Below are 27,933 nucleotides of genomic sequence, written 5' to 3'. Positions count from 1 at the left end.
CTTGTGTTATGGAGATGAAAGCGAGACAATAAAAAGAATGACAACTATTGACAACATCACAAAGGTTTCTCTGGTTCCGAAATCACAGGCTTACCCTCATCCGGTGCAAACGCCACTGCATTTATGCAGGCAATCTGTAACGTGGTGTAGTTTCTCCCGATGAGCTTGCCTTTTGGATTGTGATTCAAGGCAAAGGAAGTTTACAGTTATATTTCACGACAAAATGGAAGACCGGTGAAAGTGTAGGCCGATTCTTGTCAATCGAAACATGGAGTCACCATCGCCAGGTAGCAGCCGTGATACCGACTTGCCAAACGGGCATATTATTTTGAATGGGTCTGGTTCTGGAATAAAGCGGCGACTATGTAGTTTAAGCAAATTTAATGCAGAGGAAAATGCAAAAAAATGCAAGAACTGCGGGAGCAAATCACCAGTCAAACGTGCTGGTCCCTACTTGCTAGGCCCAAGACTTGGAAATTCGCCAGTCAGGAGTATTGTGCAGTGCTTAGCACGCAAGGAAGGCACAAATGATTTTTATTCAATAAAACTGCTGACTCTGGAACAATGTGGCAAAGAGACACAGGATGGAAAACAGGGGAAAATGTTACTTCACACGGAATATTCGCTTTTATCTCTGCTTCATGACCAGGTTGGCGTTGTACATCATCATGGAATGTTCCAGGATGAGATTTTAGATAAGAACGTGCAAGAATTGCCTAGGACTAAAGAAGATTTGCAGTTTTCCATGACAAATGTGCCAAGGATTCGGAAAAGATTGTGCTTGGTTTTGGACTGTTTAAGCGCCCACGATTACGGAAATAGCACCGCCGACCTCATAAATCTGCAACATTACGTCATCCGGGAGAAAAAATTATCAGAGCGTGAGGCAGTTGTTATCTTCCATGACATTGTTAAGGTTGTCGAAAGTTTACATCAGGTAAACGTGCGTCAGCAACATATCACGTAGACTAGAATCTTGTTTATTTTCAGCCCTTATATGTCCTCCCATATAATAAAGTTTTGATACTAAATAACAACAAACCATAACGGGAAGCATTTCAGTATAAATCACAATAAGACACTTCCTAGCAACCAGAAGCTGTTTTGTTGAGGATGCAAACGCCAAATGAAGCAGCAAAACTTTGATGTTTGAAAAGTTTTTACTTATGAAGAAAATTCAGTGCCAAAATAGAGAGTTTTTGAGTTGCCTTGCTTGCATTTGTTATATCAGTGTTACAACACTTTCCTATATCCACTAATGCAGAAAATGCCCCATTCCCTAGATGGAAAAAGTTATTGTTATTTAGCAACACTGAATCTTCAGACGTTTGTAGATTAGTACTCATCATCAATTGGAAAATCCTGTAAAGTTTGTTTGTTGGAAGTTGTGTAGCTCAATCCTTTTATATGTCAAGGTTCTTGGTCTATTATCTATTGCTCCAATGTTCGAAACTTCGAAAATATAATATAAGCAATAAAGAACATCATCCATACTAGGTACTTCATTAATGCCTTAAACACTGTTGGCGTAATCCCCAATCCTTAAACACTGTTGTGGTACTCTACAATCACTCAAGATTTTACTGTACTCCAGGCTGGAAAACATGAAAATGCTTAGGGCTAGCACATGACTGGCAATATCAACAAAGTCATGTGTATTATTCTATAGTTGTGTTTATATGAGTGTTGTTGCTCACAGCTCAAATAAAATTGCTTGCAAGCAACAGCTGATAGTGTGTTGTTGGACATAGCTATGTGTAGCCAAAATCGTGCAAGTTTTCCAAACTCGACTGTACTAGCAGATTGGCCATATTGTATTATTGCCAACAGTCACACCTAAGGAACCCAATAAATCTGGAGATCTACACCCCAACAAATTTTTTAGCCCCTCCTTGTTCATACAGATAATTTGTTTTAAGAAAGCACACTTGTCATTTACTTGCTCACCCTAGCAATTGGAGTTTGAAACATTATTAGAAGACCTACTTATAAAACCTCAATAAGTAAAAGCCTTTATGATGATAATGATAATGGACGACCAAATGCTTAATCTGTAAAATCTCTTTTGTGTCTGGACTATTGCTTTCCTTGTAAGGGAATACTTAAAATTCTATCTTGTCTTTATCATAAAATAGGCTTTTTGATGATCGTTAGGGTTGTCAGATATCCAAAGAAATATTTAAAGAAGCAAATGTTTATTTCTGAGGCTAGAGATGAGGAGAAATTTGCATATGCAACTTAAAATCATCTTGTCATACACACCAAAGCATGTACAACTCTGCTTATTCAGCATCAAGCACTATATGACAGACCACTTTGAAGCAAATCATTTTGCAGGGCTTTAGAGGAAAGTGACAAGGCTGGCTTGCATTGTAGCATCAGGGACTTTTTAAACATATTAACTAGAGGGCAATTGCCCCACCAGCCCCCCACGACATTGTGTTAAACAATAGGTTATTGACTTTCAATTGTGTCAAACAATAGGCTATTGTCCTATTTTTATTTCAACAAAAGCTCTGGCCAGTATTGGAAAGTTTCTTATCTGTTGAAAGTTTGTTTCATTTTGACTGTTAAAGATTTTATTTTCATTCACTTTATTTTTCTTTCAGAAAAATATTGTACATAGAGATCTGAAACTGGGCAACATCGTTTTAAATAGAAGGTATAATTGTTTGATATTTTCATATCCAAAAATAATTTGGCTTCTATTCTTTGTTTGTAATTCTCTCAGATTTGGTCTCGATGACACCATTCTGTGAAAAAATTCATTATACTCCCAAACAAATCAAAAAGGGAGAAATTGATTTTAGAAAATTTTCAATGAAATTGATTTAAGAAAATCCAACTTAAATATACGAAATTGATACAAGCATGCATGGTTTGGTGTTTAGCTTAAAATAAAAAAATGGTATTGCACATTTTTATCACATTATTAAGAAAAATTGATTTGATATTTTGAACCACTAGGCAAGGTAATTTTCTGTTATTGATGAATTCCAAGAATTTAGATGCAATTTAGTTTTCTAGAAGAGGAGGTAAAGTTATTAATTGTTTCTTTTAAAAATTAGTTCCTTAACCTAATTGGTCAGATTTTCAGACATAGTAGGAAAGAATTATACCACATGTCTTGAATTGTTGAGACATGCAATTATATCATCTGAATAAATATTATGTTTTATCATTTTAATCATTAATGTGTTATTTACTTATCTTCTTTCACTTTTTATTAGATTTAAGCCAATTCAACACAAAATTGTAGAACTTTTGACTGTGTTGACTTACTGTAGACAACACATTGCCAAAATCAGACAGCACATTACCATTGTGGAATACTGTTTCCATATCTACTTGTAGCTTATAATATGATTTGCAACCTCATCATCAGGGTCATCCAAAAGCTACAAAGCACTTAAGACTAAATTCTTTTGTTGTAAAACAAAGCATGTCCACTAAAATTTGCTGGTAGAATTAGCAACCTTTTTGCAATACAGCAAAAAATGGATTTCTCACAAGAGGAGGCATTTCAATATCCAATTAAAACTTTTTCTGCTTATGATAGGAAGTATGCTGGATAGATGTAGGTATGTGCTGTATAGGTATCAAATCTTTAAGCCTCGCATTCCCAGGCCTTGACTTTGATTTGTTACTTACAATCTACTGAATCCACTTTTTCTGGCTCATTTTATCTCACCAATGTTGTAATGTATGTAAAAATTTGTTTGATTGTTTAACAATTGTTTTGGATAAGATTTGTACTTGTGACTTCAAACCTTGCTGTTAAGTATTCTGCATGCCTAACTAGGAATAAAACTGGGCTAGTCGAGCCAAATGTGCCCCTAGAGCTAGCGACAAGAATTGAAAATTAAATATTCATTTGAAACAGCAAATGTCTTATCTGTTTCTTGAGCTCTAGAGTTCAATTGCCTTAAGCTATTTGTAATGTAGACCATAAAATTGCATACCTTTCTTCTTTTGTTCTTAGGACAAAAAAAATAACAATTACAAACTTCTGCCTTGGCAAGCATCTGATCAGAGAAGATGATTTACTTCGGGATCAGCGAGGAAGCCCTGCCTATATCAGCCCAGATGTCCTCAGTGGTAAATGTTTATTCTTGATTTTCCAGTCATTTTAATTCTTGTAGTTATATCAAAAGGGCTAATGCCAAATATCTACTATCAATTTGAGAAAACCTGCTGTAAATGAGTGTTTGGGTTATTTTATGGATTTGATTCTACTTGTACAGATACTCCTTTTATTCTTGCTAACCTTGGTCGAAAAAAGATCATGGCCCTGTTTGGCAGGGTACAGTATTAGTTTAATTTTTCTTGAGAATGGTCAGAAATACTTGCTTCGTGTATCATAAAAGGTTTCAGATTTAAGATAATTTGCATTTTCCCTGTTTCATATTTATTAGCTAGTCAATCGGATAAATTAGTTAATTAGTCAACTCCTTTCATTTTAATCATTAACATAAAGATGCTATTTGAAAAAGATATAATTCGATTGTTGAGAACATTATAGGTAGTTATAAAAGTGCTGACGGACACATGAAAACAGCCCCAAAGAGCTTTCGAGCAATATACTCTCTCTGACTTGACTTAACTTTAAATGTATCATAACAAGAACTAGTAAGTCATTTATGTTATTGTCTTTATATTTACTTGTTTATTTATGTTTTAGGCGCGCCATACTCCGGTAAAGCAAGCGATATGTGGGCTCTTGGCGTGGTGCTTTTTACAATGCTTTATGGCCAGTTTCCATTTTATGATAGCGTTCCACATGAACTGTTTCGAAAAATCAAAGCTGCTGATTTTAAAATGCCAAAGTATGACAATTGCATTTTTTGAATCTTCTTCATATCGTCGATTCATGACTTTTTAGCATACAGATGTTCCGAGGCTAGTAAGGGTTAAAAGCAATGCTACATAAAGCCACTTCATAAGAATGTCAATTTTCGAACTCCCTCTGGTTATAAACATGACTTTAAAATGGTCTGTTCCGAGCATTTATTGCCTAAATAATTCTTTTAGACAAAATAATTATTCATCACAAGCCGCCATAGCCACTAGACTCTTAAACCATCAAATCTGACAGAAAAAGTTTTCCCAAAATAAGCCACGTTATTACGAAAACCTCAAGATTATTTCTCTTGACGAGAAATAAGAAGATTTTTGAGTACTTCTTAATCTGTTGTTTTTGCAAAGAAATAAAGAAGCTAAACAACCAATGGAGTATTTCAAGAGATCGTTTTTTATCAAATCCACTACAAATTCAAATAAGAAATGGTGCTTGAATTCAAAACGAAATCAGTTCTTCAGAATACTGAAATGAACCTTCGAAGTTAGTGAGAAATCGTGTTTGTTAATCTAGTGCGGTTAAAGCAAATCTAGTGTAGGATAAATTCCTTCGAATCAATGCAATAACAAAATTCTTCTGTTGTTGGGAATCTCAGAATTCTGGTCTTCCTTATTTGATCGGAGCACGAGCATCCACCTTAAGCCATTTTTTTCTAATTCAGATCCAGAAGTTCAGTTCTATTGACATTGTTATATCTCTTAGCCTCTTATGCTCCTACTGCATCTTAGATATTTTCCAGCTTTACTGCAACTACAATTAATCCTTTACTTTTCCTATTCTAGCGATGGAAGAGTCTCAGAGGAAACTGCTAGCCTAATACGAGGACTGCTTGTCTTAAATCCACGAAAACGTATGACTGCCAGCGAAGTATTCATTGCTCTCGAAAGGATTATGAACATCTGGTGCGTGTTTATTTTACATTTCTTTCTTAGTAGATTGTGGAATAGATCACCTTGCATGTAACTTTACATCTGTCTCAAGCAAATCTATAATTGAAAACAAGCTAAAATTTTTAAAAATTATTTTGGAAAAAAGGGTTGCAAGGATCAAGACTAGTTGAACACCCCCAATTCCTGACCAAGGTTTTAAAGCATAGTTTTCTTGACCAAAGGAAGGTTGAAATCTTTTCTGGCTCTGTTTTTGTTGGCGAATTCCTGATTTTTTGGGAGGAAGCTTTTTCATACACGCTTCTCGTAAAATTCGTTTTACGATATTTTTAAACTAGAATTTCGGTCTTGTGTTGAAAGTGGTCTTATGAGCTTCAGTTTATGGGTAGTGGGTGTACATTCAGACTTGGAAATGGACCATTCATAGAATATCCAGACAGTGGCGTCACAGCCTTATCGTACGCCCCCCCCCCCCCACACCTGCAATAATCATGCGCAGGCAGAAAAACTATAAAAAATTTTTATATACAGCGCACCTGCACCCCCTAGGCGTCTGCGCCCCCCTGGAGTGCAGGGGATGCAGGAGTTGTTATGACCCCCGTGTATCCAGATATTGTTCTGCTCCGTACGGTAGATAAAGATCTCTTCCCAGGCAACGGTTGGGCTGTTTATAAACAGAGGCAGTGTTTAAATGCAATAATTTGGTTTTTGCATTATTGATTCAGCCGGCAACTGTTGAGTTCAACCTTAGATATACCGTTAAATGTATGATTTAAAGCTTTTAAGACATTATTGCTTGAATTTAAGGTTCTCCTCTTCATCGCTAACCGCACAAATTCAGGTTGTACCTGATATCGATAGTGACGATGCGAAGGCGCAATCGAAGGCAAAGACAGCATCTTCATCCTCTTCAAAGAGTTCTTCAACGAGCAGTCAGGGGCTGGAAATAAAACTGAAGAGGTTGCAAAATGCTCTAATCAATCGACCTGAAAGCCCTCCGACATTCTCAAGTGTTGTTGTGTCTCAGCCCCTTCAAAGGCAGCCTGTAATTCGTCGACTGAATCATGATGCCAGGCCTTTGACTGCAGCCGAAGCCATCACTCACAGACATTTGTTTCCAAGTTAACCATAATCGAATGTTTTTGATTTCCTTTCAGAAAAATTTTGTGAATTTTTGTAACATATGGGGTGCCTTGGCCTTTTTAAAGTAATCAGTCATCAGCCAATCAATCGCAATCGTCATCATCAGCGACATCATCGGCGTCATTCATCTCCATCATCAGTCATTCATCTTCATCATTTAATCATCTTCGTCGGTCAATCATCATCATCAGTTATTTATTCTGATCAGTCAATCAATCATCGTCATCATTCAAACATCATCGTCATTCAAATATCTTCATCAGTCAATCATCTTTATCAGTCAATCATCTTCATCAGTCAATCATCTTCATCAGTCAGTCATTTACGTCAGTCATTCATCTTCATCAGTCAATCAATCATCTTCATCAGTCAAACATCATCATCAGTCAATCAACTTCATCAGTCAATCATCTTCATCAGTCAATCATCACCATCAGTCATTCATCTTCATCAGTCAATCAACTTCATCAGTCAATCAACTTCATCAGTCAATCATCTTCATCAGTCATTCATCACCATCAGTCATTAACTTCATCAGTCAAACAATCTTCGTCATCAGTCAATTATTACCATCATATGTTACCATGATCATCAGTATCATCATTTGCATCAGAATCATCACTCTGTCTCTTATAATAGCTCCTTTTAGTTGACCTTTTTACCAGACAGTGTTGAAATTCGTTTAAATGCAGAGACAAGCATTGTGAACGTAGCACTGTTTCCTCTCCTGGTGTGAATAAAGAATGGTTCCAATTAATTTGTATATATAACTACCAAGCATAATTTTAATTGTCTATGGTAAAGAATTACTTACATCTTCGTAGTATATAAGTCCAGTGCAATTTTCGTTCATTCATCTGTTATCTTAATCATAAAGTATTTACTTTTAAAATTTTCTTCATGGGATAACGTTGATGCAAGAATTTGCAGCCAATACTATAATGAAGTTCTAGAAGAAAATGTCCACCCAAGCCGGGTCTTCTAACCACTGCTTTTGCACTTCATTTTTAACTGTCATAGGCCTGTTATACTTACATGTATTAGAAAATTGTTTTGAATTTTTATACTTACATATTCGTCCTCGCTTTATGATAGACAATACCTTACTGTACAGGCGGGCCAGATGCAAATTATCGGCAAATTTTGCTTTGAACATGAAAAATTGTATAAATGTTTCAAGATCAGACAGATAAAGAAAGTATCAATATGAAATGTTTTATTTTCTGGTTGCGGAAAGTTTATTCACACCGCTTATTAAGCTGGCAGCTTGGACATAATCAGCTTGATAAGAGAAAACGTCTCCTTTCAAATCAAATAAGTATGCCTATGATTAGAAGGCATCTTGGTGGGTGGGAATGGTACATTATATAGACATGGCTTATGGACTACATTTTCAGATATTGATTGGCTTAGCACAGGGCACAGATACCGTAATGCTTCGATTAAGCGCCTCCTTCTTTAAAACACCGCCTTTGAACAAAGGCCCCCTATTTTAAAATAATTTTCAATAAACGCCCCCTCTATTAACCGTCCCCCTCGAATAGACGCCCCCGTCTACTCGTATTCGAAACACACAGAACAGTAATTAACAATATACTACCATGCTTCTTCAGCTTTTTTTTCGCGAAAAAATAAGGAAATTTACGATATACGCCCTTCTTTCTAAATTTCAACGTTACAGTGGGAAATTTTGTCTTTCTTTTCAAAATTTCTTTCTCTAAAACTTGCGAGTTTATTACATCTGGATTTGTTACTCAGAGTTTCACGCTAAGTGCGATCATCATTAGATGTTTTTTGAATATATTGCCTAGGAAGAGTGAACAAATTCAATAAACGCTCCCTCGAATAGACGCCCCCTAACATATCAAAAAATTTGATAAAAGCCCCGGGTGTTTAATCGAAGCATTACGGTAATCCCATCGCGGGCCACAAACTATATCATTATCTCCTTTAATGTGAAGTGTTTTACCCTGTAAAATTTTGCAACTTGTTCTTTGTCTCTGAAAATCGAATAAACTCACGGGTGTTGCTTTAATGCTATTGTATTTCGCCTAAAAGTTTGACTGTTAAGTTTCTTTAATTAAATTTTAACTCTCGTTGTTCCTTTATTTCCAATGTATTGTCGTGTTTCTTCTAGAGGCATGTATAGTATTTGCTCTTTAGGCTATGGATTTGTTAGCACCGTTGACTTTGTACCTAGTGGCTGGCGGTTGGCATATTCCAAATGAGGTTATTTCAATCGTTCTTGGTGCTGAATTAAGCCCAAATTGGGCCTGAAGCTGTAGCACAAACAATGCCTATTGTTGGGCTTATTCAGCTTCAGGTAAATTGTCGTCTATATTTATCTGGGGCAATTTCAGAAGTTGGCCTAGTGCTGTGTACCCACCCTAGTCCGGCCCTGATTGTCCCTCTCAACTAGATTGAGCCATCCTTGTGCCCGCCTCAGGTGCATAGTCGTAATTATTTTGAGTGCATCTTGTATCCTATTGATTGGGATAAACAAATTACTACAGTTCGTTAAATGGACTCGTTTTGTAATAACCTAGCACTTTAATTAGAGTATTTTCATAAACATTCGTGAATGAAGATGTATTTTGTGTTTTTAAAGTTAGCAATAATATGTTGATGCTAACTTTACTCGCCTCGAATCTACTGTGCACTGATTCTTCGTGTTATTGAGTTTTTGACAATAATAATAGACATGCTTAATATTGTGCCTAAAGGTGATATGTTGAGCAAAAGTTTCCTTATTTAGACCATGAATATCATGATAGTAACCCATTAACAAGAAAGATATGGGCAGATGACACTTACACAATTCATGTTTAATTTTACAGACTAGAAAAGCTCAAATAATTCATTCAATAAAAGTGTCAAGACATCATCTTGGCTCTATTAGAGCCCAGGCTCCGCCTAAACGGCGCGAACTTTAAACTCAAGTTAAGGTTATCCAAATAAAATGTACAAATATTCTTGCTCAAGGCTTGATATCTAGAACGTTGTGGTGGAAGCATTTTAGTTAGACAGAAACAATTTCTATTTAATTGTTTCTGTTTTTGCAAAAATCCAACGGGAAATTAAAATCAGTGTTCGAAGGCAGTTATCGTAGTATCAACTTTGAACGAGTTTAACAATCCCGAACGAAGTGTTTGGAATGGTAAGTTTGTTTTTCATATCCTTCGTCAACTTTGTTTCTATCTTCAGTGTTTCTTACTTTGGTTTATTTTTTTTCTAGCAACAAGATTTTCTTGTCTTAGTAAAGTATCTACTGTTTTAAGTTGTTCGATGTTTACAAATATTGTCCAGTACTGATAAGCACGGAAATTTTGGCCTAGGCATCTCAGACAAAGCATTTCTCGTCGAATCGTTCGAAAAAGGTGCTGTTATAGAAGCACAATGGGAGCCAGAGAAATACATTCGGATACAGCTTGGATAGAAGCATTTTAAACGATAATCCTGTCGCTTGTGTTATTTACAGGTAGTTGCTTGACAGTAATATTTTCATTAACGTTCAAAAACCAAGATATTTGAACTCAACATGCAGCATCACTTTTGTGTGAATTCTTTAAAAGCAAACGGAAGTCATTGTGGCCACATATTATATATCTTGTATCAATTGATTCATAAGGTATGTATATTGATTAATTTGTTTTGATTTATTTTTTCCAACTTTGAATATACTCGGATACTTTCTTAAATGTAAATTTCTTTTAGTAAAGTGCCACTTCCAGTGGTGCATCGAAGGTGCACCTTGTCCCTTCCATAGCTAAATTTAAAAATATTACGCTTTCACAAGATATAAAAACTTTGCTAACATGTAGCGTTTTTAAAATCAATGGCTGAAATTTGTGGATTGAATCAATTTAGCTAGGGAATCCCCTCAAAATTGTGTTTCAATCTTCATAAAAAAGATTTCTGCAATCAATGTACGCTGAAAATAGCAGTTGGTGTTAATTTCAGCAGCAATTTTCGAGCAAAGATGAGCTGACAAAAAAAATTCACTCACTCAATTTCAACTGTTGATTTCATTAATATTTAACAAGCTTATGTTGCAATAGGAATGAAAATGTAACTATATGTTTTATCTCGAAGGTGCTCCCGTCTTGAAATTCTTGGAAATAGGCTATGGCAACTTCTAGAGATGTTAGCGGTAGCAACTTTCCACACAGATACCTAAGGAGTTGCAACTAGGTATTGCTATTTCTCGTTGTTTATTTTTAGATTTTAGTTATTGATTTGTAGCCTATCTAGGGGAATATATTTGTTAGAGAGACTCGCGCAAGTTAGAGTGACAGGGAGCCAAAAGCAAATGAAAGACTCGTGACTTGAGATTTTACAAAAAAAATATATGCTGTTTTGCAAAGAATTGGATTGCAATGTCCTGGATCTCGTCGGAAGCCCTCGTAGACGAATCAGAATCTGTTCTGTGAAGGGTACAAGACGTTTTTATTTCTCTTTTGAAGACGTCTTTCAAAGAGAAGGGCGCATATTATATCAGTATCACTACTAAAAACCAGTTTCAATGCATAATTCCTCCGCTTCGATTTCCATTTCCGCACTCGATTGTGCCTCTAGTACCCAGGGTAACATTCTTCCCTCTTTGCCCCCTTGTTCCAGTAGCTTGTCCTGTATGCTTTTGAGTAGCCAAAATTGACGGTTTTCTAAGAACAGGTTTTCAGCTTTCGTACACAGAAGTACATAAGAAACCAAAATTTCATCAGCAAATGACCTTTTTAACACCTTTCGAAAATCACCAACAGTTTTTTTTCATTTAAGGACTGTGAGAATGTTTACAAGAGCAACAACGATAAATTGGCAATTTGACTAAGGCTTGTTTGATGACACGACCTGCTAAATATTATTATCAAGCATCTAATTTGACATAGTTGATTAAAACAGTCTTTAAACGCCCACATTTTTTTCTTCTGTGAGTTTTGATTTAATAACAACTTCTTTTGAGAACAAATTACATCCATTCACAGCCATGGTCTGTTATCAAAATACTGCCAAAATATTGTCTCAATGAATAAAAGGTTTAAGCATAACTCTGAAGTTACTCCGTCTCTTGAAATCCACGTATATGTAAATGAGGTATGCTGATGTCGCTCTTCTCGTTGGAGAGACAACCAACAACCAGGCTTACCGTGACTTGGAACGAGTTCTTGAATCGGGCTCGTGTCCCTCAATGAAATTAAAGTAAAAACAATATGTTTCTGATGAACAGTCATGTATAAATAGAGTTCTAAAGTGATGACGTCACAAAAATCTTTTTTAGAATTTTTGAATTTAGATCCCACAGCCTGAAAGAGCATCATGAAATACCTCTAAATACGCAAAATCAGTCTAATGTGTTACGAATTGGCTGAGATATGACCACATGTGTATTGGCATTTTCCCCATCAAACCTCTATATTTTGGTCTCTGTTCATAACTTTATGAACAGAGCGAAAATAACAGTGATTCGTTAGCAAATTTCAAATCTTTCATTGGCAATATCTCAACTGATTTTAGACATGTTTGACTAATTTTGCATATGTGGAAGCATTTCATAAAGATCTTTTATGTTATGTGATTAAGATTCAAAAATTCTAAGAATAGGTTTTTGGTGACGTCACACTTTAGAACTCTATTAGGTCAGAATAGAGAAAGAAAGTGAAAGTATTTCTTCGTTATGAACCATTTACGGAAGTGAAGCATACTTGATGAAATGAGGTACAATGCGAGCTTGATGCTTGTACCTCACTTATGACAAAGAGTGTCTTGTTAACATAAAATCTCAGAAAGATAAAAAGTTTTAACTTTTTTGTTACATGATTCATGTTATAGCTTTATTTTGAATAGTTACAATAAGCTAAATAATACCAAATAGCATAACAGCAACGAACTAGATGAATTATTATATTTATAAACTAACAATTAGCATAACACCAACAATCATAGTAGCAATGTATAGAAATATAGATATATCTTTATATAAGATGTTTAATGAGATACGTAATATACATCTGCGATTTATCTTACATTTGCCTAATTGGGATGCATTATTTGCAGAAACACGGGGTAGTGATTTGTCCTATTAGCCTTTGGAAGACTTCTAGACGGTCGATAAAATTCAAATCTGGCCATTATCCCTGATTAATTGTTGATAAGAATTTTTTATATTTTTCGAAAACAGTAAATTTTTTTGGTGCAAAGGACTCGCGCCATTTTTCATGTCAGTCTATGAGACTACACTCATTTTTAATATAAATTTCTCGCTGTAAGAAATTTCAGGACTCGAAGAAAAAAATATTTAGAAAAGATTGAACAACGCAAATTATAGCAAAAGTTTCTTGAATAATTCAAAGAATAACAAAGCAAGTCGCTTAACTGGAATGTTCCAAGCATTCACTGATTGCAGTTACGAAAGACATGTCAAACAAGTTTCTGTTAAAAAATTTCCTGGCAACAAAGATTAAATTTAGAAACCTGAATGTTGAGATTAATGACATAAGAAACTCTTAAGATACAACTGGTATAGAAATTTCCCAAAGCGTTAAGAAACTGTAGAACTCAACACCATGGATCTTATTTTCTTATAAAAAGTGACTGTACTGTTGGTTGATGATTCCTACAAGAAACAGCATTTTTTCTACCAAGCGCTGTTTCAATCTTACTGTCCCAGATTCATTCCGATTGAACAAGAAACACATTTGATATGAGATGTGATTTTCTAGCACGATTCCTGTTAAAGGGAGGAGGACATAAAACGCTCGAATTCCAGTATGGAAATATCTAAAGCCTTTGATCTTTGGTCTTTGGTAAATAATAGTTCGAAAACAAAGCTGTTTTTAAAGTAGTGTCGTAAAATATCTATGAACTTCAGTTCCAACAGAATTCAACGATGAAAAAAATTAGAAGTTTCGATGCACAGCCATTTTGGATCTACTCAACGAACAAAACTAACAGAAAACAAAAAACGTGCTCTATAGGTAAAGCGAGGCTATAACAAAAGCGTATCTTAATTACGTAACGATTAAAAGTGCTAATTCAGTACAGTAGACAGGGAATTTTGCATAACCATCTAGGAACCTGCCTAACCTAAGTTTTTAATGTCTAAATCATAAGAGTTCAGGCCACTGACCATTTTAAGCCTTAGGAACATTCTGGCTAATGACCGGAAGTTGCGTTTCCGGAAGCATGAAACAACATATTTGTGTTAAAGTCCATCCCTTTGACATCCTTATTCCTAATTTTTTTATTTTTATTATATTTTTTATATTTTTTTACATTTAAAACATATAGATTTATTTTTCTTTAAAGAAATCTCATTGAAATGGAATCTATTCGAAATATTCTGTAAACGAGATTCTTCTTTCCGAGATGCAACAAATGTAAAAATTGTATGAGATATCCAAAAGGATTTACAGATACTTTTAGACGAAGCAATGGGGTTTCCCTTAAAGGTGTACCGTTTCCATGGAGTGATTTCATATTTCTGAGAGTGATTTGCCCCCTGCTTCTATATACGGTTCCACCAAACCCTCCTTTCATTTTCAAAAGAACGAAAAATTACATGAAAATATTAGAAACTAAGGAAATCTGTACGAGAATTTCATGGAGCAAAATGCCTCTTGGTACATATTCCAACTTGAACGCGGTTTCTACCCATGCGCATCCTCTTTAGACAGGGAATTTTGCATAACCATCTAGCAACCTTTCTATACCGAAGTTTCTAAAGTTTAAATCGTAAAGGCCACTGATCATTCTAAGCCTTGGGAACATTCTGGCAAATGACCGGAAGTTGCGTTTCCGGAAGTATATGTACCAAGAGGCATCTTGCTTCATGAAAATATCGTACAGACTTCCTTAGTTTGTAATATTTTCATGTAATTTTTCGTTCTTTTGAAAATGAAAGGAGGGTTTGGTGGAACCGTATATAGAAGCAGGGGGCAAATCACTCTCAGAAATATGAAATCACTCCATGGAAACGGTACACCTTTAAGGGAAACCCCATTGCTTCGTCTAAAAGTATCTGTAAATCCTTTTGGATATCTCGTACCCTTTTTGCAAGAGTGAATTGCATCTCCAATCGAAGAATCTCGTTTACAGAATATTTCGAATAGATTCCATTTTCAATGAGATTTCTTTTAATAAAAACAATATATGTGTCAAATGTAAGTAAATTGAGCAATTTTGACATAAAAAATTAAGAATAAGGATGTCGAAGGGATGGACTTTAACAAATATATCCTGGTTTAAAACAAATGCCCTTTGATACCCTCATCTCAACAATTATTCACTTTTATTGGTAGAATTTAAGGTTTTCAAGTTTTTGTCTCTTTGCATTCCGGTTTATGTCAAACATTTATTGTATAAGACTAAGCTGTTTTTAAAAAATCGTAAACATACTATGATTGCACATATATTGCTTACGAAGCCGCAGACTTCACTGATTTTTCGAAATAGAGCAAGCCATGGCCGAAAAGAGTCCTATCTAAGCCATTCGTTTCATCAAATCGGTTGTCAGATCTAGATTACCCGTCGCCCAAGTTCAGGTCATCTAGCCCTCTTCAGATGGCCGGTAAACCGAAATCGGTGCTCATGGATAAACAATGGGGAAGGGTGAAGCAGCTGAAAGGTTCCAGGTGCAGAACTTATCCACTCTGGCTATTTTCACATGTCGGTCTCTTTTAATTCCTAAAGTGGCTCTATTCCTGCTTGAGTCTACGTAAACATCTTGTTCTTTGTGGGCAGAGTGTGGTATGGCATAAATGCTATAGGAATGTTCCAGGCTGTCAATTCCAAATCTCTTTTCTTAAAACGCTCTTGCGGGAGATAGGGTTAATCTCATAGAGTAAGGAAGATTCTACTAGTTCTATGGTTAATCTATACAGATTGATGCCCAAAATGTTTTCAGTTCATTTCAATATAACCTCTCAAATGTTTATTGCTTAAAGGTGCTTTTATATAAAACGTTTTGTATGATGGTGAAATGTTATGATGTTATGCGCAAATGCTTAGTAACGACACCAATACATCAATCAACTCTCATAAGTTTCGTTTATGTTAAAATATGCTCTCTATAAAATTAAATCTAAAAAACACTGATATCGTAGCATAATGTTTTTTTATTCATTTTCCAATGCAGCGTAATAAATACAAAGCGATTATCACTAGAAGATAAAAGAGTAAAAGAGCAAAACTCTATGTTAATATCAAAGGTTTTAAGTCTCCTATAGAATAAAAAATATATTTTTAAGAGTTAAGAATTCTGTCCTCATAGCCTGCAACAACCACAAAATACCTCTGAATATGCAAAATCAGCTGGACCTGCTCAAGACTGCTTACGATATGGGCAGATAGATACATGAGTTTTCCTAATTGATTACTGATGTTGTTGCCTGGTTCATAGATGTTAGAACAAGTACCAAATAGCAGTGATTTGATGGGGAGAGTCGCCTTGCTTATGTGGCAATATCTCAGTAGATTTGCAACAAATTCGACTAATTTTGCTCTTTATGAGGTATTTCTTTGTGCTCTTTCAGGTTATGTGGTCAGAATTCTAAAATCTTAAAAGTAGATTTTTTGATGACGTCACTTTCTCAATGTATTGGATATATAAAGAGTTTTCTCGGTTCTTCTAGATCTAGATAACGTACATACCCCAACCCCCCCAGAGGTTTTCTCATCAGGTTTGCAAGAATCTCAAGAATAACTTTCTGAAAAAGTGGGGGGGGGGGGGACTAGTCACACCCATGTCTTCAACTGACAAGATTTTGCTACATAAGTAGATTTATACACTTTCTTAGAGAAAAGGTTTTTTCATTTTCTGTTTTGCAGAAAAGAGGAAGATATTGACATCACATGATGCACACATTTTACGAGTGCAATGGTCAGCAACCAACGTTTCTTTCTGGCGAATGAAGGGAGAAATTTGATATACTCTCTTCAAAGTATCACTAAGCCTTAAGATCGCTTAAAGATAACCCCAATTAAAATATTTTCGACTGTGGTAGTGAATGGTTTTTAATTTAACTCTCAGGGATGAAAAGATGTCACAACTTAGGCATACAAATGATCGATGTTTGTAACCCATAAATCCATTAAATTTTGTTACTTGTTTGAGGTGATAGTAACTGTATAATCTCTTTTGGTGTTGAATGAGGTCTTCGGTACGCCTTCCTCTCGGTCCAATCTGTATGACTGGCCTTGTGCTCCACCATAACATGCTGCATATTGAATGGAACAAAAGAGGGTCATGAGTAAAATTGGATTTCCCCCTCTGCCAGGGACGCCGAAACGACCAAGGGGCAAGGGGGCAGGCTTGTGTAAAAGGACATTCGAAAGATAACTCCCAGCTTCTACTTATTCTCTCTACTAACTGCCATTTTATTTCGATCTTCTGTAGGTATCTTGAAAATTGGCTAAATTTTGGAAGTTTCGAGAAATTTCGTCATGAATTAAGCACTACAATCAGAATTTCATATAAATCTCTCTGATTATCATAATTGACCGGTTTCAAGGGCACATTAATCAAAAGGGCAATCTTGCCCCTCTTGTCCCTCCTATTAAATGGCAACAGGAGTGGTTGGCCCCCCGTGCCCCGTCTCCGGCGTCTTACCTCAGTTCCTTTCCCTGTTCTTCATCCTTTGACTCTCTGAGGCTCTCTGTACCGGCGTCCCTGCCCTCTGTTGTAGGACTTAGCAGCTTTGGTATCCAGGGTAGGGTGCCGCATACTAAAATTGCGAATGGACAATGTTCTTTCAGTGGTAGCGCCTAGTAATACGCGTAGCCCTTGCCAAACCTTTCCTTACATAAATATCGAAAAAAATGACCTACCATCGCAGTAAAAAGTTTTTCGATTTTCAGAAGAAATAGGTAGTCAAACATAAGTTAAGCAAAAACACACTCAAATCTCATTGGCGACACGATTTCTTTTCTTGTTATACTGTCCAACAGTGCTTATGCTATAAGTATGTATTATAAGGAAGTTAGGTTAAATCGGATATTGAGGTTCTAATTATGTGCCTATGAACGGTTTTTATTATAGCACTTTGGCAGAACGCATAAGAAAAGCTTGCAAAAAGTATGTTCCTCCAGTTCAACCTCCATATGACGGACAATATGAGAGCAAATGACTGTGAATGATATCGGGAACTTAGGGGTCAACAAATTTATTATCTGTTAGAGGGGGGGGGGGGGGCTGGCTTAACATGCTGAAACCGAAAGCAAGATGTTTTATGCATGGATTTGTGTATTTAAGTTCATTTTCCTTATTACTTGGGAGCCCAAGCACAGGGCTGTAGAAGAAGGAGCTCGGGGGGGGGGGGCTCAGCCCCCACTCTACCTTTCGAAGGGGGGCTGCGCCCCTCCTCTTTTCTCAGGGTAATTCTAAGATATCATAGCTAATTTCTGCCAGGATCAAATCTTTGATTGAGCCGATATTGCTGTTTGACATTTGCATTCATGTGTGACCTTAAGAGCCCATAGATAGCTGAAGAGTCGAAATATGCTGGCAAAATTTTACTTTAAGATAGAAACTTCAAAAGAAGTAAATCGTATATTTTCCACAATTTATATCGCATCGAATTTCTGAAATAAAATTTTGAATACATATGCCTTAAATCCCTAACTCGTCCTTGTTTCTTTTACTTGAATACGGTTTTTGTGAATTAGCGCACCCATTCGTGAGACTACACTTTAATTAAAAAGATACTCTACAATAATGTGGGTATTGGAATAATTACGTCTGGTTTGGTTTAAGTGGATGTTGCCTTGTTTGCATGTAAATTACCTATACTCTCAAGACGAGATTTGTGGGAATCCCAAGTAATTTCTGGTTCAGGTCATTCTTTGTAATGAGATATCTCCCCAGCATATAGTGGCAGGCAGTGCCTAATGATAATGACGTATGAGATATACCACAGCGTACGTTACCTAATATAATAAAGCAGCTGATACAAGTAGAGTCAGCAGCGTTAATGCCATTTTAACTATGTGAGGAAATGAAGGATCAGCTTTGGCTTGCTGCCCGCATTCCAGATTTTGTTTGTAAGAAGGTTTGTGGGTGTATAGAATAGATCGCCTTAATTAAAATTTTGCGGTTGTCTCCACTCGAAATAAATGCTCGGGCATTCTTAATCATGTGTGAGTACAAGTCAGATTCAATATTAGTGGCTATATCTATTCTTGCAAATTTCATACTCTTATGATTTATCACGTGATTGACATTTGCGGTGCTTGTTGGCTCCTTTGTTAGCCGCAGTGCACAAATCACTTATTGCCCGGCTAAGAGTGTTATCAACGTGAATAAAATTACCCAGAATTCTGCTTGGCAATGAAAGCATGGTAGCTATGAGGCTTTTAAGTAAATTACAGTGAACCCCTTTCTAGCAATTAGGTAGGAAGGCAGGACTATGGGGACATCAGGATAGGAGGGCAGGGCTATGGGGGCGTCAGAAGCATTCGGGGACCACAACTAGATAGCTTTGACCCTCTCGTTAAAGAAAACACTTTTCTAAAAGCCAAGGCTCTATTATCCCCTTTCCCGATGTCCCTTGGAGTTATCGCTCGTTGCAGTGAGGTGAGGGAGGGGGCGCCTGTTATCTGGGTGGCTTCTATATTTAGTATAAACTGGGTGCATAATCTGCCGGATCATGAGGTTGAAATTTGTTTCATTGGTCTTTCAAAGATTTTTTACTCTTTCCATGTCTTATTTGATAGGGATGTTATAAAAACTGTAACCCTCCTTTTGTGTATCATTGAGTGAAGATATCTACAAAGAGCATATCTCCTGAATCTACACATGTCACTTACCATCGACTAGGGAAAGAATAGCAGTGTAAACTGGGTATAAGAAAAAAGTCCACATAACCGATATCTGTGATGCCAAAGGTACTGTCTGTAAAAACGAGGTATCCCCAATCCAGAGGTTATTTTCATAAGAAATCAGGGAAGTTTTCAATAAGAAATCCAGAGGCTACTTCCATAAGAAATCAGGAAAGTTTTGAACGATATTTTTTCCATCGTTTGAAGGTGTCAACTAAATGGATGCCTCTTTCAATAAATTTTTCATTGTGCTCTTACATTTTGACATGACCGATTACATACATAGTATGTATGTATAATGATACATAGTATGATACATAGAAAGCAATAAAAATTTGCTTCCGCTGAAAATAATTGAGACATTTAGTTAAAAATTTGAACGTCAAAATCAGTTTTTTATTAGAAATTTTAATCTTTCTGTATATTAGAAATTAAAAGGTTGATTTGGGGAGTTAAACCATTATTAAATGAAGCTTGAGCTGCAGTACCTTGACAGGGTTATACCTATTTCAATACTTTAAACTGTCATAAAATCAAATTTAAGAATAACGTGGATTTAAAATTTAGTAGCTATGATTTTTTTAGCTTTAGATCCAGGGTAAACGACTTCAATCTCTATAAGACAGTAAGACTGACTTGATAAGAATCAGTCTTCCCATGGCACGCCCCCTTCAATGCAAGCAGGCCCCCACCCTGTCGATAAACAACCACTTGCATATATTCTTGTCTACCTATGCTTAGCAATATTCACCACAAAGCCACAATTAAGTATTGATTGTAATTTATACAGCATTAATCAGACCAGCTGACATTGTTCAACTGGTAACAACGAAACGATAAATGTTCATATTAAAACATCTGCCTTCGTTATGTTCAGTATCTTAATTACTCTACGCCCTATTTCTTTGAATATTTCTATATAGAGCCAAAGACATCAACTGTGTTAGTAATATCCAAGAAGTTTCTAGCTCTCTTTTTTATTATTCTCATTCTAGTATGTTCATTCTAAAAACGTGTTTTTACCCCTAGAATCGAAATTGAAATTACTTGATGGTTGTTCTTTTCTTGCTGTTTAGATATTATTTCTAATATACAGAAAGTTCTTGCAAATCATTTCGTCATAATCCACATTTCAACATACGCAGATCAATTCTAACGACACAAAAGTTAGCAGCATCACATCGTAACAGGCAATGGCTTTCGTGGTTCAATACACCAGGTACTAGGCAAGTTCATTCCATTCTATCTCAGATAGTGATGGGCAAGGCCTTTTACAGAATGGTCTATCATTGCTAACTGTGGTGTTGGCTTGTTTCAATTCAATAACATAATAATACCAACGATGTACTTTACAAAATGAACCAATACTGGTAATCTTGACAAAAGAATAAATAAAATATAATACACACAAATTAATTTTGAACTTTAATTCTTTCATTTCTTGATTCCATTTTTTTACGTTAACAAAAAAAAGAAATTGGTTTTGCAAAGATAATTAAGAGTAGTGAACAAGGCACATAAAATCTCTCTGTTTTTAGAAAGAGCAGAGTTATTGAAGTAAGTTCTATCGATGCTCCCTCTTTTATATCGCAAATTATTTTTCTGATTGTAGTGAGGTTTTATTATTCCACTGTCTTTATTTCGCTGTAAATTCTCCCAAAAAGAGCCTTCTCTTTCCAAAATCAGGTTGTCCTTGCATTTTGTTTAAAGGTGCATATGGGAGTTGCATGGCCAAAGGCCCTTTATGGATTTTTTTATCTAAATGTTGTATTATGGTAATGATCTGGGTCAGTAATGCGTGGCAATATGGGGGTCTCGTTATAATAGACGGCTAAGGGGAAATGCCCCTTATAAGACCTCATGGTTCAAGAGGCAAAAGTAGGTTCCTAAAAATAAAGTACTTAATCAAGGAAAAACAGCTTGTAGACTACTAAGTCCCCATATTCTTTATTTGTGAATGTAGATGAAGGCGCCAGCTACTACAGAGTAGGGGTAATGGGTGTGGCCAGTGAGACTACGCCCCTTTGTCTCATCTCAGTGCTTTGTACCAGGTAAACTTTCTTTAGGCGAAAATATGATCTACCCCTACCTAGCGCTTTTCAGTCAATTTCTAGAAGAAATATGTGGACCATGTTTTGACAAAAGTGGGAGGCAGGGGGGGGGGGGTAATTACCTCCCCCTATATTTCCCTTGGCGCTGCCACTGGTTTAAGGTTCTTGCAAAGCCCTTTAACTACACCCAGCAATGTCTGCAATCCTTAAAACCAATTTCTTCTAGAAATTTTGCTGCTGGTTTTTACCATGGATTGCTACATTTGAAGTTACTGTATAAACATCCACTGTAATCAGTAGAAAGTAAGCACAGTATCTCCAACCAGCTAAGCAAAGATTATCACAGTATCACCACTGAAGAGAAGAGTGAAAGCCTGTAACACAGGATGTGTAACTTTTGAACTTTAGTAATAGGATTCACCCTACGTATTCAATAGACTTTAAGGGCTATCCATGTACGAATACTTAAAAAGAGAAACAAACGAAAACGTCTTCTTTAACTCTAGCTAGTCTTTGGTACCATTGAATACACTTTACAAATATTCAATTAGCCAATTGTTTCATGTAGGCCAAATTATACCGATAAATTAGGAATATAGCTTCTACGTACAAGAAGAAGTCCAATGTGCGTTGCATCTGAACACAAATGCCTTTGAGGACCTTCACTGCCAACTGTGAACAATAACATCGAGGTCAAAAAACAAGGATACCATAATTTTGTTATGATCAATAACCATAGATATCAATTAAATAGGATGGTAAGACTTTAGCCTGTTATGGGTAATTATGGCATAGAGAACTGAATCTAGACTTAAAAAGATAGGGAGCATTTTCTTAGAAGTGGGTACAACAGGTGCTCAACAAAGCTCACGAAATCTAATTCAAAAAGTCAACAAGAATTAAGGAGATCATCGTTAAAATATTTGCGAGAAAAAATGTTTTTTATTGAGTTAGCATGGCTGTATGATTGTTTAAATTCCGGTTAACATGTTTGATTTATTTGCGCCAGCGTTAATCGTCTTTTATGGTCACTATAGATAAAGGGCCCAACGAGACAAGTGATTCTTCTTTGCTACACAAACAAAAAAGTGCCCGTTATGTTTCTTTGCATGCAATCAAATGTTCATAGATCATCGCGAAACATCACGATACGTCATTGCTTGCAGCCTGAAGCCTTTGAAAAACGGTGGCGCATCATTGGTTGCGTAGATTGCACGCAGAGCAATTGTTGCATGCCTGTCCCATGGTCAAAAAATGAAACATTTGATGTAACATTTAGCGCTTCTTGGAAAGGGGGAATGATAAACCATTCCAAAGACGAGGGAATGGAATCCAGGGATTAGAATAAAAGACTTATAAAAGGGTAACGGCTAAAAGCTTCTTTGCTGACCATCCATTGATTTCTACCTGTCATCTGCTTTATGTTATTTGATGAAAATTTGGGATAATCTCTAAGAAGAATACCTTAGTTTTTGCTGAGCCTCAACATTCCTAAAAATTCGTCATTCTGAACCTAAAATTATTCTTAGCATCATCCTTAAGCGACACAGCGTGTTAACTTGGCGAGAAAGGCGAAAGAAATCAAATTCAAATTTCGAATTTCCCAACAATGACAGAAACGTCAGATTTCCCAAGTGTCCTCGACAAGGCCTATTCTTGGCATAGTCCAGTAAACATGGCGACCACATGGTTGACGACCCTGCGGAAGGCCGGTTAAAGCAAAAGAAATAAATGTATCACGCCCAAGCCCCGCCTTTTTTACATTGTTTTTGGGAGACAAGTTTTCAAAGCTCAAAGAAGTCATCCGGAGAAGGCTGATAGATTTTCTAGACTCTGGTTCTTGGTTCAGTATACCATTATTTAAAAATCTGCAAAAAATACGCAGTCATGAAAAAATATCCAGTACAACGCTTATTCGGTGAAAACTAATCTTAATTCTGTAGAGAAAGGAAATGGTATCGACATTGGAAGTGAATTCATTGTCTGTAAGTTTGATAACAGAATAATATGGTTACGAAGATAAAAGATTTGGTACTCATTTTAATTTATCAGACAATCTTTTAAGATATCTCATAATGTTTTAACATTTGTTGTTACTAATCGTCAAACTTTCAATTATTGCGGGAAATCTAGTTCTCTTAGACTCATTCAAACACTTCTCCAGCAATTTTATCGGCGCACGATTTACGTCAGAGCAACTAATCTCTGTTGTAAATCATTCTTCCTTTCGATTACGCCCCTTTCTCTCTACTTTTGCTCTCAATTTATTAACTGTCAATTAATTTTCCCCATTGAGTTGTAATGATTGAAACTGATGTCATTGGCGTAGAGAGAGAGAGAGAGAGAGAGAGAGAGAGGGGGGGGGGGGGCTTATTATGGATCTTGTCCGAATATTACTGCGTCTGAAATACCATAAACGTTGGCTGATTAGAAGAACTGCAACCCTCCAAGCTCCTACGTCTTCTCAAGGACCGCGGAGCATATTACTGATTGAGGGGGCTAAAACGTTTTTTTTTTGGGGGGGGCGGCTACACGTGGTAAAAACGAAGAGCAGGGCGATTTTGTATGGTTTTAAGTACATTTTGAAAATTGTTTGGGAGCTAAGGTCCTTGTAGCCCATCTGCTTCCGCAGTCCCTGCGTCTCCTACATCTATGATTGCTGCTATTTGGATGATTGGTTTGGTTTGCAACTGGATGATTCCCAGCTCTCCATTTTCAAAGATACACAAGTCAAGTTGCGCGTACTTCAAGTAGGTACCCGGTCTTTCAAGCAGGACCATTGACATTATTATATTCTGCCTTCCGGATTTGGACGGAGATTTTTGTGACCCAATTTGTGAATATGTAGTTTGCTTAAAAGAGGGGTCATTGCAAGCCGTAATGTGTTTTTGTGGGAAATGCGTGGGCCCTGTCTGGAAAAAATGACCGTTTGAGAGATTTCGCTATTTAAGATAAGTTTCGGATAATCGGTCAAGATAGCCCTTTCTTTATCTTGAAGTTTTCAAATCCTCCTACATCTGGAAATTTCTCACGAGGACCTTTGAAGTTTGTCAGAGAGTTAAAAGTACTTGTTGATTAAAGAGCAGGCAATCATGCACTCTGTGTTTTCTATTGGCTTATTTTACTCTGCATGTTTAAGCAAATTCGTGTTCTCATGTATATTTAAGTACCATGTATGCCAAAATAAGTGGATTTTATGAAGTTGCCTAAATCAATCACACTGATTGTATCTCAACAGATACTTTTGATTTGAAAAATGTTCATAAAATTAAAGTGATATTTGTTCTGAGGTAATATTTTTTCTATAGCTATACGACTCTTGTAGTTTCCTCAGACGCCTTGTAAAATGTGCGATAACAATTTTCCTTGATAAAAGACTGATTTTCTGCAAACCAAAGAAAGATGCTCTATCAATCAATAAACAGTTTATAACAAAATATAAATTCAATATTTCAAAATGTCGGTGTTTACGAAGTGGTGAGTGAAAGTTCTTTTTTGTCAGTTGAGAAAGATGACATCTGGTTGAATAAAATGCAAGCTCGAAGAGGCATATGTGAAGTGGGGTAGTGGGTGAAGGCTGTCAATGGATGTTAAAATGGATGGGTGTACAGTTTGAATTCTTCGAATGAGCGTTAGTTTTCTAGAATATGCTTGAAAATTATAAACCAATTTCTCTAAAGACTACCAGCTCAACATTGATGGTCAAAACTTTCTTTATAACCTCATATAGATACGACAAGATTAAGATGACTAGAAGACTAAGTTGACTCTGAGTACCCATAGAGCCCGAAGAATGTAACCCTTTGACGAAAGTCTGAAATTGAACCACTAATGACAAAAGTGTTCATCCTTCATGCGGCCAACGAGCCAAGAAGAACCATCCACAAAACACAATGAAACCACGGCACGAACTTTGTGTAGTACCTCAAATTCTACTATCTTCATGGGCTCCGACAAAGGTTGAAAAGTGGGGGGGGGGGGGCAAGGGACAATTTAACATCCATAACAAAAGATTTTGAAAAAAACTCTATTGTTTTGCAAAAAAGTGGGGGGCCAAGGCCCCCCGGCCTCCCTTCGTCGGAGGCCCTGATCTTAAGTGACCTTGCTACGGACGTCAGTAGTGCTTTTGCCCTTTTCTTCTGGACTCTGTACCATGATCCTCTTCCCATACCGAACAAAACGCACAAAATTTTAACTTGATAAAAACTCAACCATTCATAATCCTTTTTACACACCCAAATTTCCAGACCTTCAAGTTTTACAACCCTAATTGAAAGAATTGGCATTGATCTTCTTAAACCTATAAACCAGTTTTATTTCAATTCAACTCGTAATATAGGATCATTGGGCAAAGTAAACGTGATAGTAATAGGAATACTTCATGACAAAGAAGCTGAAAAGCCTTATTGCAGAAAAAGCTTTTTAGCGACCGTCGAGGTTGTTTTTGTGACTATATTGGGATATGTCCTGGTTAAGGATGACCTTACTATTGGTTTAAGGGGGCTTCGTTTCGTTGCAGTAAAGAGTATGGGAATCTGTGCACCGCCTCAGTTTAAAACCTCCTTCCCTTCTATTATCGATGTCCCCGTACACATCTTTGCAGGCTGAAATAGCAGGGTGGAGCAAACTAGTTATTGTATGTGCTGCTGTTGCAACGGAGTACAAACTTTGAAAGCAAGTGGCTGCTCAAGATGCATTGTTTTAAATGAAAGTTTTCAAATTGTGTTTAAAGTTGCCTGTCTCCTATCAGTGGCGTAGCTTGACCTTCCAGATAAGAGGTTGGAGGGTCATGAGTAGTAGAATTTACCGACTAAGATATAGATAAAGAGATAAACCAGGAAATTTTTGCACCAACTAAGAATTTACCTACAAACTCATAAAGAATTGGGAGGGGGCGGTGTCATACCCCCTGCTAGCTACACCCCTGTCTCTTATAATATAAAGATCCATTTATGTCATCAATAGCAGCTCATCTTGGTTATACTGTACTGAAATGCCATGTTATGAAAACACATGAAGGATTGGGGGGGGGGGTGTCACAGCCTCCTGCTAGCTACACCCTAGTCTCTTATAATATAAAGACGCAGTTATGTCATCCGTTATTTCACTATCAGCTCATCTTGGTTATACTGTGCTGAAATGCCATGTTATGAGAATAGGGGCCATCTCTCATCCCACAAAGGTTCAAGGGCTGTGATTTCCCCTTTTGCGAGGTGTCTAGGTGCCCTATGCAAGAGTCTCATTCAAGAAACCAAATACCTGCTACATCTTTGCTTTGTATTTTTTCGACTTTATTTGTTACTTTTTTATATCGAATAGCTGAATTTCTTGCTTAGCTATCTACATAAATAAAGCTGAATTTATAAAAGTTTTTCGTGAACTACGTAGCATTCTGCATTGATGTAGCACAGGAGAAGTCCAATTTTTTACAGCTTGCAGATAAATACGACTTGAGTCTGTCTCCGCGGGAGCACGTAGATTTTGGAGCCGTCACAGCATTTCAGAAACAGCAACAAAAGGATAAAGATGGAGAATCCGCCATTTTGGCAAAGGACAACAGGGGGCCTTACAACACACGGAGGAAATCAAGCTTGATTTTTGTCAAAGTTCGCGTATTACCAGCTGTTCCCCGTTGGTAAGCGGATGAGAATATTGAGAGCACACGAATGGAGAGGAAGATCCTTCGATTTGTAGGTGGGCAAAAAACTTGTTTATACCATTTGTTGTTTCCTCTAGAGAAGGGAGGATCTGTGGAAGGCAGTTACCAAGTTTCCATGCATTCGACAATAAATTTCCAATCGATTTTGTATTCTTTCAAAAAAGAATAATAAGCTTTATCTTTCTCGCCTTACAGCATATTTAGGCATCACAGCAGTTGAGCATAAGTGCTGAAATATCTTCAGCTTTCTTGCACATCTTGTGTTAACAAACATTTTAGAACCATGTGTATCTTGACTTTACTCACACTTTGTAATATTGATATTTTGTCCTGAGGGCGCAGTTCCTTCTGCTTCTTTCCAAAATGTTCTTCAAAAAGTCTGAGATAGTTTCACTTTGATAAGTACTGTAAATTCCACCCTTTTTAATTTGTGTACCTTTATAGTACATCAATTCACTTAGGAAAGTTCAAGGTTTACTAAAACGCGCGAGTTTTGCTTTTCTATTCTGCAAGCTGACCCGATCA

General features: G+C 36.6%; 1 protein-coding gene across 1 annotated transcript; it reads left to right on the top strand.

The window, feature by feature from the left end:
- The first annotated feature begins 30 nt into the window (after positions 1-30).
- On the top strand, positions 31-9,525 carry LOC135685480 (serine/threonine-protein kinase 40). The gene is made up of 6 exons (XM_065201444.2): positions 31-937; positions 2,610-2,662; positions 3,983-4,098; positions 4,682-4,826; positions 5,641-5,760; positions 6,553-9,525. The coding sequence occupies exons 1-6, from the start codon at positions 269-271 to the stop codon at positions 6,869-6,871; spliced, it is 1,422 nt and encodes a 473-aa protein (XP_065057516.2). The 5' UTR covers positions 31-268; the 3' UTR covers positions 6,872-9,525.
- Positions 9,526-27,933: the final 18,408 nt, after the last annotated feature.

This window comes from Rhopilema esculentum, chromosome 15 (assembly GCF_057945365.1).
Source record: "Rhopilema esculentum isolate cy_ngs chromosome 15, ASM5794536v1, whole genome shotgun sequence".
Classification (NCBI taxonomy): domain Eukaryota; kingdom Metazoa; phylum Cnidaria; class Scyphozoa; order Rhizostomeae; family Rhizostomatidae; genus Rhopilema; species Rhopilema esculentum.
Note: the sequence above shows the minus strand (reverse complement) of the source record. Positions and strands in the feature narration are given on the sequence as shown.

Bases quoted from the DNA above. Each gene is read 5' to 3' on its own strand.
- LOC135685480 (XM_065201444.2), top strand. From the start codon at position 269: ATGGAGTCACCATCGCCAGGTAGCAGCCGTGATACCGACTTGCCAAAC. The intron at 938-2,609 runs GTAAACGTGCGT...TTTTTCTTTCAG, and splicing joins TTGTCGAAAGTTTACATCAG to AAAAATATTGTACATAGAGA. The intron at 4,099-4,681 runs GTAAATGTTTAT...TTTATGTTTTAG, and splicing joins CAGCCCAGATGTCCTCAGTG to GCGCGCCATACTCCGGTAAA.